Source organism: Calypte anna, chromosome W, assembly GCF_003957555.1.
Source record: "Calypte anna isolate BGI_N300 chromosome W, bCalAnn1_v1.p, whole genome shotgun sequence".
NCBI classification, from domain to species: Eukaryota; Metazoa; Chordata; class Aves; order Apodiformes; family Trochilidae; genus Calypte; species Calypte anna.
The window spans coordinates 25,323,345-25,337,713 of record NC_044276.1 but is presented as its reverse complement, the minus strand read 5'-3'; the positions used below and the strand labels follow the sequence as shown (position 1 = coordinate 25,337,713).

Sequence of the window (14,369 nt, the reverse complement as noted above, 5' to 3'; positions counted from 1 at the left end):
TCCTTCTTACCCTTTTGAAGACTGGAGTGACATTACCTTTCTTCCAGTATTCAGGCACCTCTCTGGTTTTTCATGATTTTTCAGAAATGGTGGAGAGTTGTTCAACAGCAACATCAGCCAGCTCTCTCAGCACTCATGGATGAACCCCACTGGGGTCCATGGATTCGTGCATATTCATTTTATCCAGGCAATTTCGAACCCAATCTTCACTGACCACTTGAAAATCCTCCTTCCTTGAGTTTTGCTCCCATACTTCCAGAGTTTGGGATTTCTGACGGTTGGTCTTAATTGTAAAGACTGAGGCAAAAAAGTCATTCAGCAATTCTGACATCTCTGCATCATCTGATACAACATCTACTACTTCATTTAACAGTGGACCCACTTTTTCCTGGTCTTTCTTTTGCTATTGTTATATTTAAAGAAGCCTTTCTTGTTTCCTTTCACTTCTTTAGCCAGGTTTAGTTCAAGGAGAGCCTTGACTAGACCCTTTTTCCACTTATTGTGAACTTCCTTTTTCCATTTAAGTTTTTCCAGGAGCTCTTTACTTACCCACGCAGGTCTCCTGCCTCGTGTACTTTTTTTTTTTTTTTTTTTTGTGGGTGTGCACTTATCTTGGGCTTGGAACAGGTAGTGCTTGAATATTAACCAACTCTCTTGGGCCCCCCTACCTTCCAGAACCCTAACCCATGGGACACCTTCAAGTAGATCTTTGAAGAGGGCAAAGTTAGCCTCCTAGAGTCCACGGTAGTCGTCTTGCTCTTTGCCAGGCTTCTTTCCCTAAGAATACTAAACTCTATCACATCACGGTCACTAAAGCGAAGGCTGCCCCCAACCTTAACGTCTTTGACCAGACCTTCTTTATTTGTAAACACAAGGTCAAGAAACACACCTCTCTTTGTTGGTTCTTCAACCACCTGCAACAGAAAGTTGTCGTCAAGACATTGCAGGAACTTTTTGGATTGAGGATGCCTGGCTGTGTGATCTTTCCAACTAATATCAGGGTGACTGAAGTCACCCACGAGCACCAGGGCATGCAACCTTGAGGCTACTTCCAGTTGCCTGTAAAAGGTCTCATCAACAACTTCTTCTTGGTTAGGTGGTCTGTAATAGATACCTACAACAGTATCATTCATGTGTGCATGACCCATAACTCTTACCCACAGAATCTGAACTCTTTCTTTGCCCACCCCTGGGTTAAACTCGATGCATTCTAATTTTTTTACTCACATAAAGAGCAACTCCACCACCTTGTCTTGTTGGCCTATTTTTCCTAAAAATCATATAACCATCCATGATGACATTCTAGTTGTGTGAGCCATCCCACCATGTTTCTGTAACTGCAATGAGATCAGAGCCCTGTATCTTCACCTAGATTTCTAGGTCATCCTGTTTATTCCCCATGCTTCTCGCATTGTTATATAGACACTTCAAGGGCTTAATGGACTGAGAAGGTGACTGTGAAGAAGAGGAACCACTGTGGTCATGCCCTTTTGCACTGTTTTTGGTTTGCTCTATTTGCCCCTTAGCTTCAATGTCACAGACATTACTGTGTCGGACCCCACACCCTGACAACTTCAGTTTAAAGCTTCCTGATTAAGTTGGTGAAACTACCCTCAAATATCTTCTTGCCTCTTTGAGACAAGTGTATTCTATCCCTCCCCTGCAGGTTATTGTCATCATAGAAGGTCCCATTGTCATAAAAGCCAAATCCTTCCTGATAGCACCAACTGCGTAGCCAGAAGTTGATAGTCATTATTCATTTATATCTCACAGCCCCTTTTCCCCTAACTGGCAAGATAGAGAAGAAGATAACCTGATTCCCAAAGTTTTCAACTTGCGCCCCCAGAGCTCTATAGTCTGCCCTGATTTTGCCCAGGCTTATGTTTTGTGTCATTCATGCCTATGTGGAAGAGCAACAACGGCTAGTAGTCAGTATACTCCACAAGTTGATGTAGCCTTTCAGTGACATCATGGATTTTTGTTCCTGGGAGGCAACACACTTCTCTGATTCTTTATCTGGTCAGCAGATGGGTGCCTCAGAGCCCTTTAAAAGAGTCACCCACTATGAGCACAAGTCTTTTCTTTTTGCAATACCCATTTTGCTCTGATGGTGCAGTTTCTCCTTGTGGACTTTGCTTGGGGGTGCCTATAGTTAGTGACTGTCACAGTCTGTAACTATTATTATGAATTAGTAATTATTTGATGTTTTGTTTGTGAGAAAAAATTGGCTTCTGCACATATGTGCCACAAATTGCAAAGCAACCAACTTAAGAGTTAAACGAATTGAATGGTTTATTCAAGGGAAAGCATCCACTTAGAGAATGGGTTTCAGGAAGGGGTAAATAATTAGGTAAGCAATGCAATCAATGCAGAAACAGGGTTGGTTTTTTTTCTTTAAGAGATGAAAACACCCAAGGAAGCAGTTTTAAGAAAAGGGGAGAAAGGGGACAGAGAACATTTAGAAACTCCAAAATGTTCCCACAGTCTTTCTTCCTTTTTTCGTCCATCTTTGTCCATCGCTGCCCTTCATGGTACATCCTCTTCTGACATTTCCAGTCCTTTTCTGTCATCGCATGTGTCTCCTCTGACTTCTGATTCAAAAACCCTCATCAGGGATTTTGCAATTTGTAGCTGCATGCCTGTAAGCATTCTATAGCTCTAGTAATCAAGATCTGTATCAGGAGCAGCTTTGCATCATTTGCATTTTATATCACCTGCCTGGCACTTCAAAGTGGCTGTTTTATTCCTTGAAGGAATAAACAGAAATAGGAGGCTGATCCTGGTGGGTGTTCACCACATTTCACCCCGTGGCTCTTGAGACAGCATACATATCCTAATTTGTGTGCTGCACTGAGTGTCTCTTTTTGGCTCTGTGCTCTTTGGCGGGTCGGCCCATCTCCAAGGTCTCCCACCCAAGGGGCAAACCAGGGCTGCACCCTGCTTAGCAGCATTACCAGCCCAAAGGCATGGAGCATTCCACTGAGCCACACGGTTCCCCCAGTATGCGTCCAGGTCCCTTTCTGGCTCAAAAGTCAATAAATTTAACATGGGGGAAACAGTCTATTTGCCACAACAAAATCCATTTACTACAGTGCCTCATCTCTATTAGTGGTCGTACCATATCCTTGGCCTTCATCCTCATTTGCCTGCCCTTCAGTTCCCAGAGTTCCATACCTGTTGTACAAGGGCACTTGGGGAGGTGAGTGAAGCCAGGACTGGATTCGCTTGCAATCCCGAGAAGGGACCTGCTTCCATTTCCCTCTGTCAATTAGTTCCTCTCCTTCTTCCCGGTGGGAAGAAGGCTGGGGAACCTCTGCCTCCTGTAGAGCCTTCATCTGCTACCTTTGCCTCAGGGGTGCTATAGCATGACTCTGCCAATCTATCTTCCTCTAACAATCCTGGATACTCCTTAGCTTTTCCACTTCCTCCTTCAGCTCAACAACCACACTGAATAGATCACTTACCTGGTCACACGTCACAGCTACTCTCGTCACTGCCCATCGGTATGAATGTTAGGCTTAGGCACTCTCTGCAGCCGGAGGCCTGGACAGCTGCATGTCTGCATGGGACCTCCATTTGGGTCGCTACATTCCTTCTAGCAGCAGCTTTGCACCAAGTGGAAACCATATCAAACACCCCTCTGGGAGGGCGACAACCACTATTAAAGCTAAGGGAGCCTCTGGAGACAGGAGAGGACTGCACCCTACCCACCCAAACTGCTGCGCTGCACCACTCTGTGCCACACCACACCCTTCAGATGCACCATGCTCTGTTTTCCCATCCGGTTCACTGTGCTCCTCAGTTGCTCATGCTCCCAAGGGGCTGCACTTATATGTGGTGGGGGCTCGGCTGCCGGCACTCAAGTCTCTGGCCACGCTGAGTCAGAGACCACCCCAGTTGGTCCAGAGCTGACACTTCCCGCTTTGGGCAAGGAGACAGCGTCTCTCTCTCTTGCACTTTTTCTCTTTGCTTGCCTCCTGTTTTGCCACCTCAGGAAAGAGTACCATGTTGTGATTGGCCAGGGTCCCTCCATCACCAAGGTCAAGGGAGTTGATTCTCCCCTCCTACTCTGCTCTCATGAGACTTCACCTGGAGTACTGTTTCCAGTTCTGGAGTCCCCAACACAGGAAGGACATGGAGCTGTTGGACTGATCTCAGAGGAGGGTAAGAAAGATGATCAGAGGGCTGGAGCACTTCTCCTATGAAGACAGGCTGAGAGAGTTGGGGTTGTTCAGCTTGGAGAAGAGAAGGCTCCCTGGGGACACCTTATTGGCACCTTCCAGTATCTGAAGGGGTCATACAGGAAAGATGGAGAGATGTAGAATGCTCTCTAATGTTCCTGAAAGGTAGGGGGTGTGAACCCTTTGCCGTGCCCAAGCCCATGTTTGAGGGGCCAATGAGATCAGACCACAATCCTGTGCTACCTGCACCAGGGATTCGCTGTGCTACAGGTAAACACACCAGGTGTCCAAGAAAACGTTATGTTGATGTTTGGTGGCGGGGGTGTGGTCACAGAAACACTATATAAGAAAAAGTTACTGCGCAATAAAGCTGAAGCTTGTTTATCAACCGTATTGGTTGCACGAGTTTTCCTCGCCGTTTCCCAACAGAGAGAGACTATTTATAAGGACATATAGCGATGGGACAGGGGGTAATGATTTCAACCTGGAAGAGGATAGATTTAGGTTAGACATTAGGAAGAAATTCTTTGAGGATGGTGAGACACTGGAACAGGTTGCCCAAGGAGATTGTAGATTCCTGATCCCTGGAAGAGTTCAAGGCCAGGTTGGATGGGACTTTCAGCAACCTGGTCTAGTGGAAGGTTTCCCTGCTCATAAAAGGGGGTTGGAACTAGATGAGATTTAAGGTCCCTTCCAACCAAAACCATTCTATGATTCTGTGAGAAGACACCAGAAGCTGCCTTCACATTGGACAGAACCAGTTCTAGCTGGCTCCAAAACAGCCCCCCACTGGCTAGAGCTGAGTCAGTCAGTGACACTGGTTCTGCCTCTGTGATAACATTTTGAAGAAAGGTTAAAAAATTCTGGTCAACAACTGTAAGAGGAGTGAGAAAAATATGAAACAGTTTGGCAGACACCAAGGTCAATGAAGAAGGAAGAGGGAGGATGTGCTCCAGGCACTAAAGCAGAGATTCCCCTATAGCCCATGGTGAAGAACATGGTGAAGCAAGTTCTCCCTCTGCGGTCCATGGAGTATCCCATGCTGGAGCAGGTGTATATGCCCTAAAGGAAAACAGAGCCTGTGTAGACCCCATGACAGAACAGGCTCCTGATGGGAACTGCAGCCCTTGGAGAGGAGTCCATGCAGGAACAGGTTTTCTGGCAGAACCTGCAGCCCCATGGAAATGACCCATGCTGGAGTAATTTGTGAACAGAGTGAGGAGGAATTTTTTAGATTTGTTCTTATTTCTCATTATCCTACTCTGATTTTGCAATAATTTAGATTAATTTATACAAGTCAAGACTGTTTTGCCCATTACAGTAATTGCTGAGTGCTCTCCCTGCCCTTGTCTTGACCCATGACCTTTTTCATCATATTTTCCACTAATGTCCTTGTTGAAGAGGAAGAACGAGTGGCTAGGCGGGCACTTGGTAGTCAGCCAAGGTCAACTCACCATGGGGAAAAATTGCAGTACCCATTAGGTCAAGTCTAGTCCATGGTTATGCCTGAGGTAGTAAATGTTAGATGCCTTTTTTAAAAAAACAAAACAAAACAAAACACAGTATGTTTGCTGACATTATCGTGAATAGAAAAAAACATGCAGCTAAGTCCAGGAGATGTTACAATGGATGTAGATGGCTTTGTTGGAAAAGGGTTATAAGTGATCAAACAGACTAAAAGGGTTAAAAAATAGAGTGGAAGATACTTCAGGTTTTTGTGCATTACTACTCAAGAACATGTTCTTAACATATTTATGAAGATCAAGATTATATTTTTACTATTTGTTATTAAAAGGGGGGGCAAAATAATTTTAAAAGGTAGATAGTGATAGTTTTGTTATGATACTCTGAATTGTAAAATGAAACTGAATAGAGAAGTACTCATTATTGTTTCTGGGTGATAAAAAAATCTGATTTCTAAGATCCTTTCTCATCTCTTTTATTGGCTAAAGGCTCTGTTTGTGATCAATCTCTGTTTTATTTTTAGGAGAATAGCACATAATGGACATAAACGCAGAGTCCAGAACTTCCATATCTACCCTCCCCGTACCTCTTGCAGAGGTCAGTTCCGCAGGCAAAATAGAAGCAGAGAAGCCACGATGTTCCAGTACCCCCTGCTCAGTAATGAGACGGACAGTTTCAGGCTATGAGATCCTTCGTATGGATTCTAACTACGTGGTTGGCTTTACAGCTGGACAGGAGCTGCTAAAATTAGCCCAAAATTATAAAGGAAATGAAGATAATAAAGGGGAATCCAGGCCTAACTTGCACTCTAAAAAGATTGATTCAGGACTTGCGTGTTCCTCCCGTTTGTACAAGATTAGAAGTAGGTACTATCAGCCATATGAGATCCCAGCAGTAAATGGGAGAAGAAGGAGATGGATGCCTAGCTCAGGGAATAAATGCACTAAGGCTTTACTGTATAAACCTTATAAGGAACTTCACAGTTCTCTTCCTCTTTCTCTTTTAAAAGGTAAAAGGGCTCACTCTAAATCCCTGGACTACCTAAATTTAGACAAAATGAGCAGTGAGGAACCCGCTGACACAGAAATGATACAATACCAGCTCCATCACCTTACCCTTAGAGGGGACCATATGTTTGCAAGAAATAACATATGAACTATGAATTACAATCCATAATTTATAACCAGTTTCTGATTAATTCTTTGTTGCTGCAAAAATCCACTGTCATACATGTGCATGACTGTCCACATGGTATCAGGTTAATGTTATCAGAAAGTAATGTATTTGAAAAGAATTTTGACAGTACATTGTGTTACAAATACTTGAAGGGAAAAAATCTTTCCAGAGCAAGCAGCTTCTAATGCAAATTTTACTGCAGCTGGTGGATATTTATTTGGACACCTTTTAACAAAGGAAAGGCTTTCAGGTTTTGGATTTCATTTTTTATTTTGGTACAGTTATCTAGTATTTATGGTCATTTAATACTGAAAAACTGATGGTCTGCTTGGTTGTTGCTAATTTTGGCTTGATAAGAGCTCAACTCATCTTTTTGTTTCTTACTGTGTTCTACAATAAGATGTATGTGTGAATTTTGCATCATGGAAAGAATGTGAGATTGGCTTAATTGGATCACTTGTTATTTTAAACCATCCCATTTAAACATTTTGAAAATGGGTTTGCACTGGTGGTGACAGGGAAATTCACTCATAAAATAATCTTTGCTCATTTGCTACTTAAGCCTTATTAATTTCTGCATTGAAGAAATTGTTTTGCCTCCTATGTTTTATAAAACTAGTTTGGAATACGTATTTTGAATATTTAAATATTGTTGAGAACTAAGGGGTTTTCTTTTATCAACATGACATTTTTTTTTTTTGTTTTCTGACGTGTAAAGCAAGGATTCACTTTGAATTTGTGGAATAAATGCTAAAATTGCTAGAAATGACCCAGAATGTATTTTTGCTCTTTAAGTAAAGGTACAACATTTGGAGCCAGTGGAATGTGGCCACTGTACCATGACTACCACAGATATGGCCCTACCAGTGTGCTAACTCCAAGAGAAATTGTATAGAGGGTAGAGTGGAGTGGAGATGTTACAGTTTATAGTAGAAATAAAATAATATTGGTTGTAAAATTTTAAAATGGACGAACTAAGAGTTAGAAGGGGCTCGGGTAGACTAAAACTCTGGGAATAAGTAACTAGTTAAGAGTGAGCTCACCCTTACAAGAACAATGATCAAAGGAGAATAAGGAGTGTGTTGACCCCATCAGCAAAAACATTAATCAAAAGGAGAATAGTTAAGCAAACTGATACCATATACCAAAGATCAAGATAAAATATTGTACCCAGGTGGTGGGCCAGGTGGTAATGACAGCTGAAACGGTAAACCGAGGATTTACTGTTTAAGAGATGACTATCTATTGTTATTTGTAAGATCTATGTGACTGTTTGTCTATTGTTATCTGCATGATCTATGTGACTGTTTGTGACTAAAATTTATGTAACTCTGTACGTGGCCTGTAATGAAAAAGAGTATAAAAGCTGAACCAAAAACGAGGGTCTTCGGAACCCTGACTTGGGACGCTAGTCCTCAGGCTTCCTGGGCCCTGAATAAAGCACCGCATAAACTGACTCTGTTGGTTTGTGTTTTGGTTACGGGCAACAGTTTTCTGGCGACCCAGATGGGACTCCGGGGGTGGCTGGGCGGTTCACGTGCTGATTCACTCCAAAGCTGGCACCAGGTGATTCCTGGAGGAGACATCAACCCGTGCCCGACCCCGCGCCCGACGGACGACCATAAGGTAAGCCCGAAGGTGCTTTATTCCTTATAGAAAAGGTTAGTATTAGGATTGGTTGTTTGGAAGCCTAGGCGCTGGTCGTAAGACACAGCAAGTAGAAAGCTGTGCAGATCCAGCACTTGCCACTCGTGGCGACGAGTATAGGCAAGTTTGGTATTTGGTATTGGGCGCTGGTCGTAAGACACGGCAAGTAGAAAGCTGTGCAGATCCAGCACTTGCCACTCGCGGCAACGAGAATAGGCAAGTTTGGTATTTGGTATTGGTAATCGGACGTATATTGGTTTTGTGTGTATGTGTGTGTGTGTGTGTGAGTGCGCGCCAGTCTAAAGTGTCAGCATGCTGCCGTTTCAAACTTTCAGAGCTCTGTCTTGTAATAACAATGATGTTCCTGAGGATTCGCATCTCGGTTGTCTGTTAAAACATTGGAAAGAGGGTAATTTTGGGCAGGAATTGCGGAGGAAAACCTTGATTGATTACTGTAATCATGTGTGGCCTGAATATGAAACGGGGGGAATGCAGTGGCCACGGAATGGTACAATAACTCCTGAAATATTAAGCCCTATGATGAGTTTCTTGCGGGAAACTGAGAAATGGGATGAAATTCAGTATTTGGATTTGGTTTAATATCTAAAAGAAAAAACCTGACTGAAAAAAAAAAAAAAAAAAAAGAAAAAAAAGAGAAAAAAAAAAAAGAAAAAAAAAAGAAGAAGGGAAAAAAAAAAAAAAACAAGGAAAAAAAAAGAGAAAAAAAGCATGTGGATTGTTAGTATTAAAAACCATGAAAGTAGAATATGATATGATAAATGCCCTGGTTGTAAAGAGCGTAAGATACGATTCTCGGAGGAAGAGGAGGATGTGTCTTTGTTGGTCTCCCCGAGCGCGCCGCCGCTCCCACCTCCTGAGGCTCCCCCGGTAAATACGGCTAGGGTCCCTCTTCCTTCCTCATCCGAGGAGGGGATAGAGCAGGAAGGATTGGGTTGATCAGCCGAGAACGCCGCTTGCGGAGCGGACTCGGAGAGGGAGGCTGGAGAAAGGAGGCGGTTTTTCGCAGCCTCAGTTGATGGCTCCGCTGCGAGGGGCAGTGGGAGCGGATGGAGGGAAGGTGATGAGAAAGGTTTCTTTTTCACCGAATGATTTAATAATATGGAAACAATCGGCGGGGGCGTACAGGGAAAATCCTGAGAAAGTGGCTCGGGTTGTGAAAATGGTAATAAAAACTCAGAATCTTGATTGGAATGATTTGCAGATGTTGCTGGACACTATAGAAAAGGAGAAAGGGCGCCGGCGGCGTCGGGGGGGGGGGAGGCGCGGGCCTCTCCCCGGCCACCCCGCACGGGCGGGCGGCTGTCTGCGTCGGGCGGAGCTCGTCCCGCTCGGGTCGCCAGGGTTGACGTCGGGGCCGGTGGGGCCCGGCGCGGCGGCCGGGGAGGTCCCTGAAGGAGAGGTGGCGCTGGTTTGGGGAAAGGCTTCGGGGGCTTTGGGAAACAGGGACCCCAGGTAAATCAAAAGCAGCAGTACCAGTAGTAGTGGAATTAAAAGAAGGGGCTCAGCCGGTGAGGGTACGGCAATACCCCATCAGTCTGGAAGCTAGGAAGGGAATAGCCCCAATGATAACTCAATTCTTAGGTTTAGGAATTTTGCAGGAGTGTGAATCTGAATTCAACACTCCTATCTTCCCGGTCAAAAAGCCTAATGGTAATTACAGGTTAGTACAGGACTTAAGGGCAATTAATTCTATCACCAAAGATATACATCCTGTAGTGGCAAATCCGTACACATTGTTAACATCTGTTTCTGAGAAATTTCAATGGTTTACAGTAATTGATTTAAAGGATGCCTTCTTCTGCATACCCCTGGCACCTGAAAGCAGAAATATCTTTGCATTCGAGTGGGAAAACCCCGACACGGGACGGAAACGCTAGCTCACATGGACCAGGCTTCCCCAAGGATTTAAATCCTCGCCCACCATATTTGGTAACCATCTGGCCAAGGAACTTGAGGAATGGAAGATTACCCAGGTAAAAGATTTGCCTTTTTCGTAAGTGGTATTGCAATATGTGGATGATATTTTCCTGGGTACCACAGAACAGGGTCTCTGCCTCAAATTAACCATTGGACTATTGAATATGCTGGGACAGGCTGGATACCGGGTATCCAGAGAAAAGGCACAGCTGGTCAAACAAAAGGTCATCTATTTAGGATGTGAAATTTCGCGGGGAGTTCGTCGTTTGGGAGTAAATCGCATACAAGCCATATGTGCAATTCCAGTACCCCGCAATAATCAGGAACTAAGATCTTTTTTAGGAATGATCGGCTGGTGTCAACTGTGGATCCCCGACTTTGGGCTGACAGCCAAACCACTGTATGAGGTTGTGAAGGAACCGAGATTTAAGTGGGGACCCACGGAAGATAAAGCGTTTCGGGAATTAAAACAGGCCCTCAAGGAAGCAAATGCCCTGGGCCTGCCTGATCTAACCAAGGACTTTCAACTGTATGTACATGAAAGGCAAAAGTTAGCCTTGGGGGTGCTCACTCAGAAACTGGGGTCTTGGAAAAGACCGGTTGGGTACTTTTCTAAACAATTGGACTCAGTAAGTGGGGGATGGCCAGGATGCCTAAGAGCAGTGGCAGCCACAGTGACCCTGATCCAAGAGGCACGCAAGCTAACATTGGGCAAGCACATGACAGTTTATGTACCTCACATGGTCATAACAGTATTGGAACAAAAGGGGGGGGGGCATTGGCTCTCATCAGGCAGGATGCTCCAATACCAGGCCCAATTGAGGGAACAGGATGATGTGGAGTTGAAAATAACAAATCACCTTAACCCAGCAGAATTCCTCAGGTCCACCCAGGAAGAAGGAGAGCTGGAACATGACTGTGTGGAGGTAATCGAACAAGTGTACGCCAGCCGGAAGGACCTGAAGGATGAGCCACTGCCAGACCCTGATTGGGAATTGTTCACGGACGGGTCCAGCTTTGTGGAAAAAGGTACCAGGTATGCCGGGTATGCAGTGGTTACCTTGCAGCAGATAGTGGAAGCAAAAGCATTGCCCCCGGGCACGTCAGCACAGAAAGCAGAGATTTGGGCCCTGATAAGAGCCCTGGTATTGAGTCAAGGGAAGAAAGTTAACATATGGACTGATTCCAAATATGCATTTGGAGTAGTACATGTGCATGGGGCTCTGTGGAAGGAGCGGGGACTTCTTAATTCGCAGGGGTCGTCAATCAAACACAGGGAAGAGATAATCATGTTACTGGAAGCGATTTACAAACCATCGGCAGTTGCGGTGATGCACGTCAAAGGACATCAGAACAATCCAGGAAAAGAGTTCTAGGGAAATCGACAAGCGGACCAAGTAGCAAAGCAGGTTGCCAGAGAGGTATGGACTCAATTAGCTTTGCTACCGGCTCGGGGTAACCCTGCCGCTGCACACATGGAAGACAAACCACATTACTCGCCAGAAGGACGAGAAGCTGGCACGGATGTTGCAGGCACGAAAGAACATCAAGGGTTGGTATGTGACCCCAACAGGACAGGTGATCCTGCCGGTGAGAATCATGAGGACAGTACTGGAAACAGAACACAATAAGTGTCACTGGGGTGCGGAGGCAATGGTAAAATTTTTGAAAAATGAAATATTCTCAAACCAGATGTTAACATTGGCAAAAAAAGTAAATGCAATGTGTCCGGTGTGTATCAAAAACAACCCAGTGGTAAGAAGGCAGGTACAAATGGGTAAGTTGCAGGTAGGTCCCCAACCAGGAGATTATTGGCAAATAGACTTCTCTGAGTTACCAAAAGCCCAAGCATACAAACATCTGTTGGTGTATGTGTGCACATTCTCAGGATGGCCAGAAGCTTTCCCTTGCAGGACCAATCAGGCAAAGGAAGTGGTAAAAACACTCTTGAAAGAAATCATCCCTAGATTTGGGGTGCCGTTGGGGCTATCATCTGATAGGGGTCCTCATTTCACTGCAGGGATCGTGCAGGAGATTTCTGTAATACTAGGGATAACTTGGAATCTGCACACGCCCTGGAGACCCAATCAAGTGGTAAGGTAGAGCAGATGAATCAAACATTGAAAAACCAAATTAATAAAATTTGTCAAGAAGCAAAAATCCAGTAGCCGCAGGCATTGCCTTTAGCTCTGTTAAGAGTTAGGATTAAACCAAGGGAAAGGATAGGGGTAAGTCCGTACGAAATTTTGTACGGCAAACCCTACCATGCTACTACTTATCAGGGGGATCCTCATTTGGTGGGGGAACAGGTGATATTAAATTATGTGTTGTCTCTGAATAAGACTTACAGCACTCAGAGGAGCTTTGCAGTGGAACCGACCCCTACCCCTGGAAAATCCGGCCCATGACATCCTTCCAGGAGACCAAGTCTACATAAGGAACTGGTCAGTGGAGCCACTGAAGGAGACATGGGACGGTCCTCACCAGGTGATCATGACCACCTACACGGCCGTCAAGGTCAACGGAATCGACAATTGGATTCACTACACCAGGGTCAAGAAGGTCCCCACACAATGGTCGGTAGAGCCTTTGTCTCCAACAAGGATGGTGTTCAGAAGCAGATCTTAGGGATACTGAATTTCCTAAGCTTGATTGTGTTAACAGAAACCTTTGTAAAGGTTAATGTACTTGAACCTTACCTGTTGATGCCTGAGGGATCTGATGTTAATCTGACCTGTTTGTTTACGGATGACCAGGGAGCTGGATCCACCGAAATTATCGTAAAATGGAGATGGGATACAGAGGATGAATTAATTAGTTAAATTTGGATGGGTATTAGAATCATTATTCGCACCCATCTCAACTTATAGAAATCGGGAAATGCTGTACAAATTATTAGGACAAACTGAACGGTTAGCTGCAGTAACTAAGAAAGGATTTAAGGATTTAAACCTGCAACTTCAGGCTACCACAAGAATGACCATACAAAATAGAATGGCCTTGGATATGATGTTGCTAAAAGAGCATGGTGTTTGTGGGTATCTGAATAATAAAAATGAACATTGTTGTGTGCATATCCCAAACGTTACCCAGGAAGTAGAGAAAGATATTAGCCAATTCGAACAAATTGAGGACAAGGTCCACGATGTTCAAAAAGAGGCAGAACACAATTGGGTTGGAGCAGTATTCAGCTCCTTAGGGATCCAGGTCTCTGGTTGGATATCATCAATTATACAATATGGAATTATGATAATTATCATTGTTGTGATTGCTTTAGTAATGTACAAGGGTTTATTGGGAATGATTATTAAAGAAACTCAACATACACGAAGGGTCATGAAGGTTATAACCCGGAAGGAGGTAATATCTCCAGAAGAAGGGACGCCTCCACCTGCTTATCAAGAGGCTTAAAGGTTGAGCATCCTTGCGAAGGAATAATCGAAGGATGCTCAAAAGGGGGGAATTGTTACAGTTTATAGTAGAAATAAAATAATATTGGTTGTAAAATTTTAAAATGGACGAACTAAGAGTTAGAAGGGGCTCGGGTAGACTAAAACTCTGGGAATAAGTAACTAGTTAAGAGTGAGCTCACCCTTACAAGAACAATGATCAAAGGAGAATAAGGAGTGTGTTGACCCCATCAGCAAAAACATTAATCAAAAGGAGAATAGTTAAGCAAACTGATACCATATACCAAAGATCAAGATAAAATATTGTACCCAGGTGGTGGGCCAGGTGGTAATGACAGCTGAAACGGTAAACCGAGGATTTACAGTTTAAGAGATGACTATCTATTGTTATTTGTAAGATCTATGTGACTGTTTGTCTATTGTTATCTGCATGATCTATGTGACTGTGACTAAAATTTATGTAACTCTGTACGTGGCCTGTAATGAAAAAGAGTATAAAAGCTGAACCAAAAACGAGGGTCTTCGGAACCCTGACTTGGGACGCTAGTCCTCA

At 44.1% G+C, this 14,369-nt stretch overlaps 1 protein-coding gene across 1 annotated transcript; it reads left to right on the top strand.

Annotated features, from left to right (window-relative positions):
- Window positions 1-6,182: 6,182 nt before the first annotated feature.
- On the top strand, window positions 6,183-6,800 carry LOC103527164 (UNC119-binding protein C5orf30 homolog). Its single transcript, XM_008492328.1, has one exon. The coding sequence runs from the start codon at window positions 6,183-6,185 to the stop codon at window positions 6,798-6,800; it is 618 nt and encodes a 205-aa protein (XP_008490550.1).
- The last annotated feature ends 7,569 nt before the right edge of the window (window positions 6,801-14,369 follow it).

What these genes read in the sequence shown, in the direction of transcription:
- LOC103527164 (XM_008492328.1), top strand. Translation starts at nt 6,183, where the DNA reads ATGGACATAAACGCAGAGTCCAGAACTTCCATATCTACCCTCCCCGTA.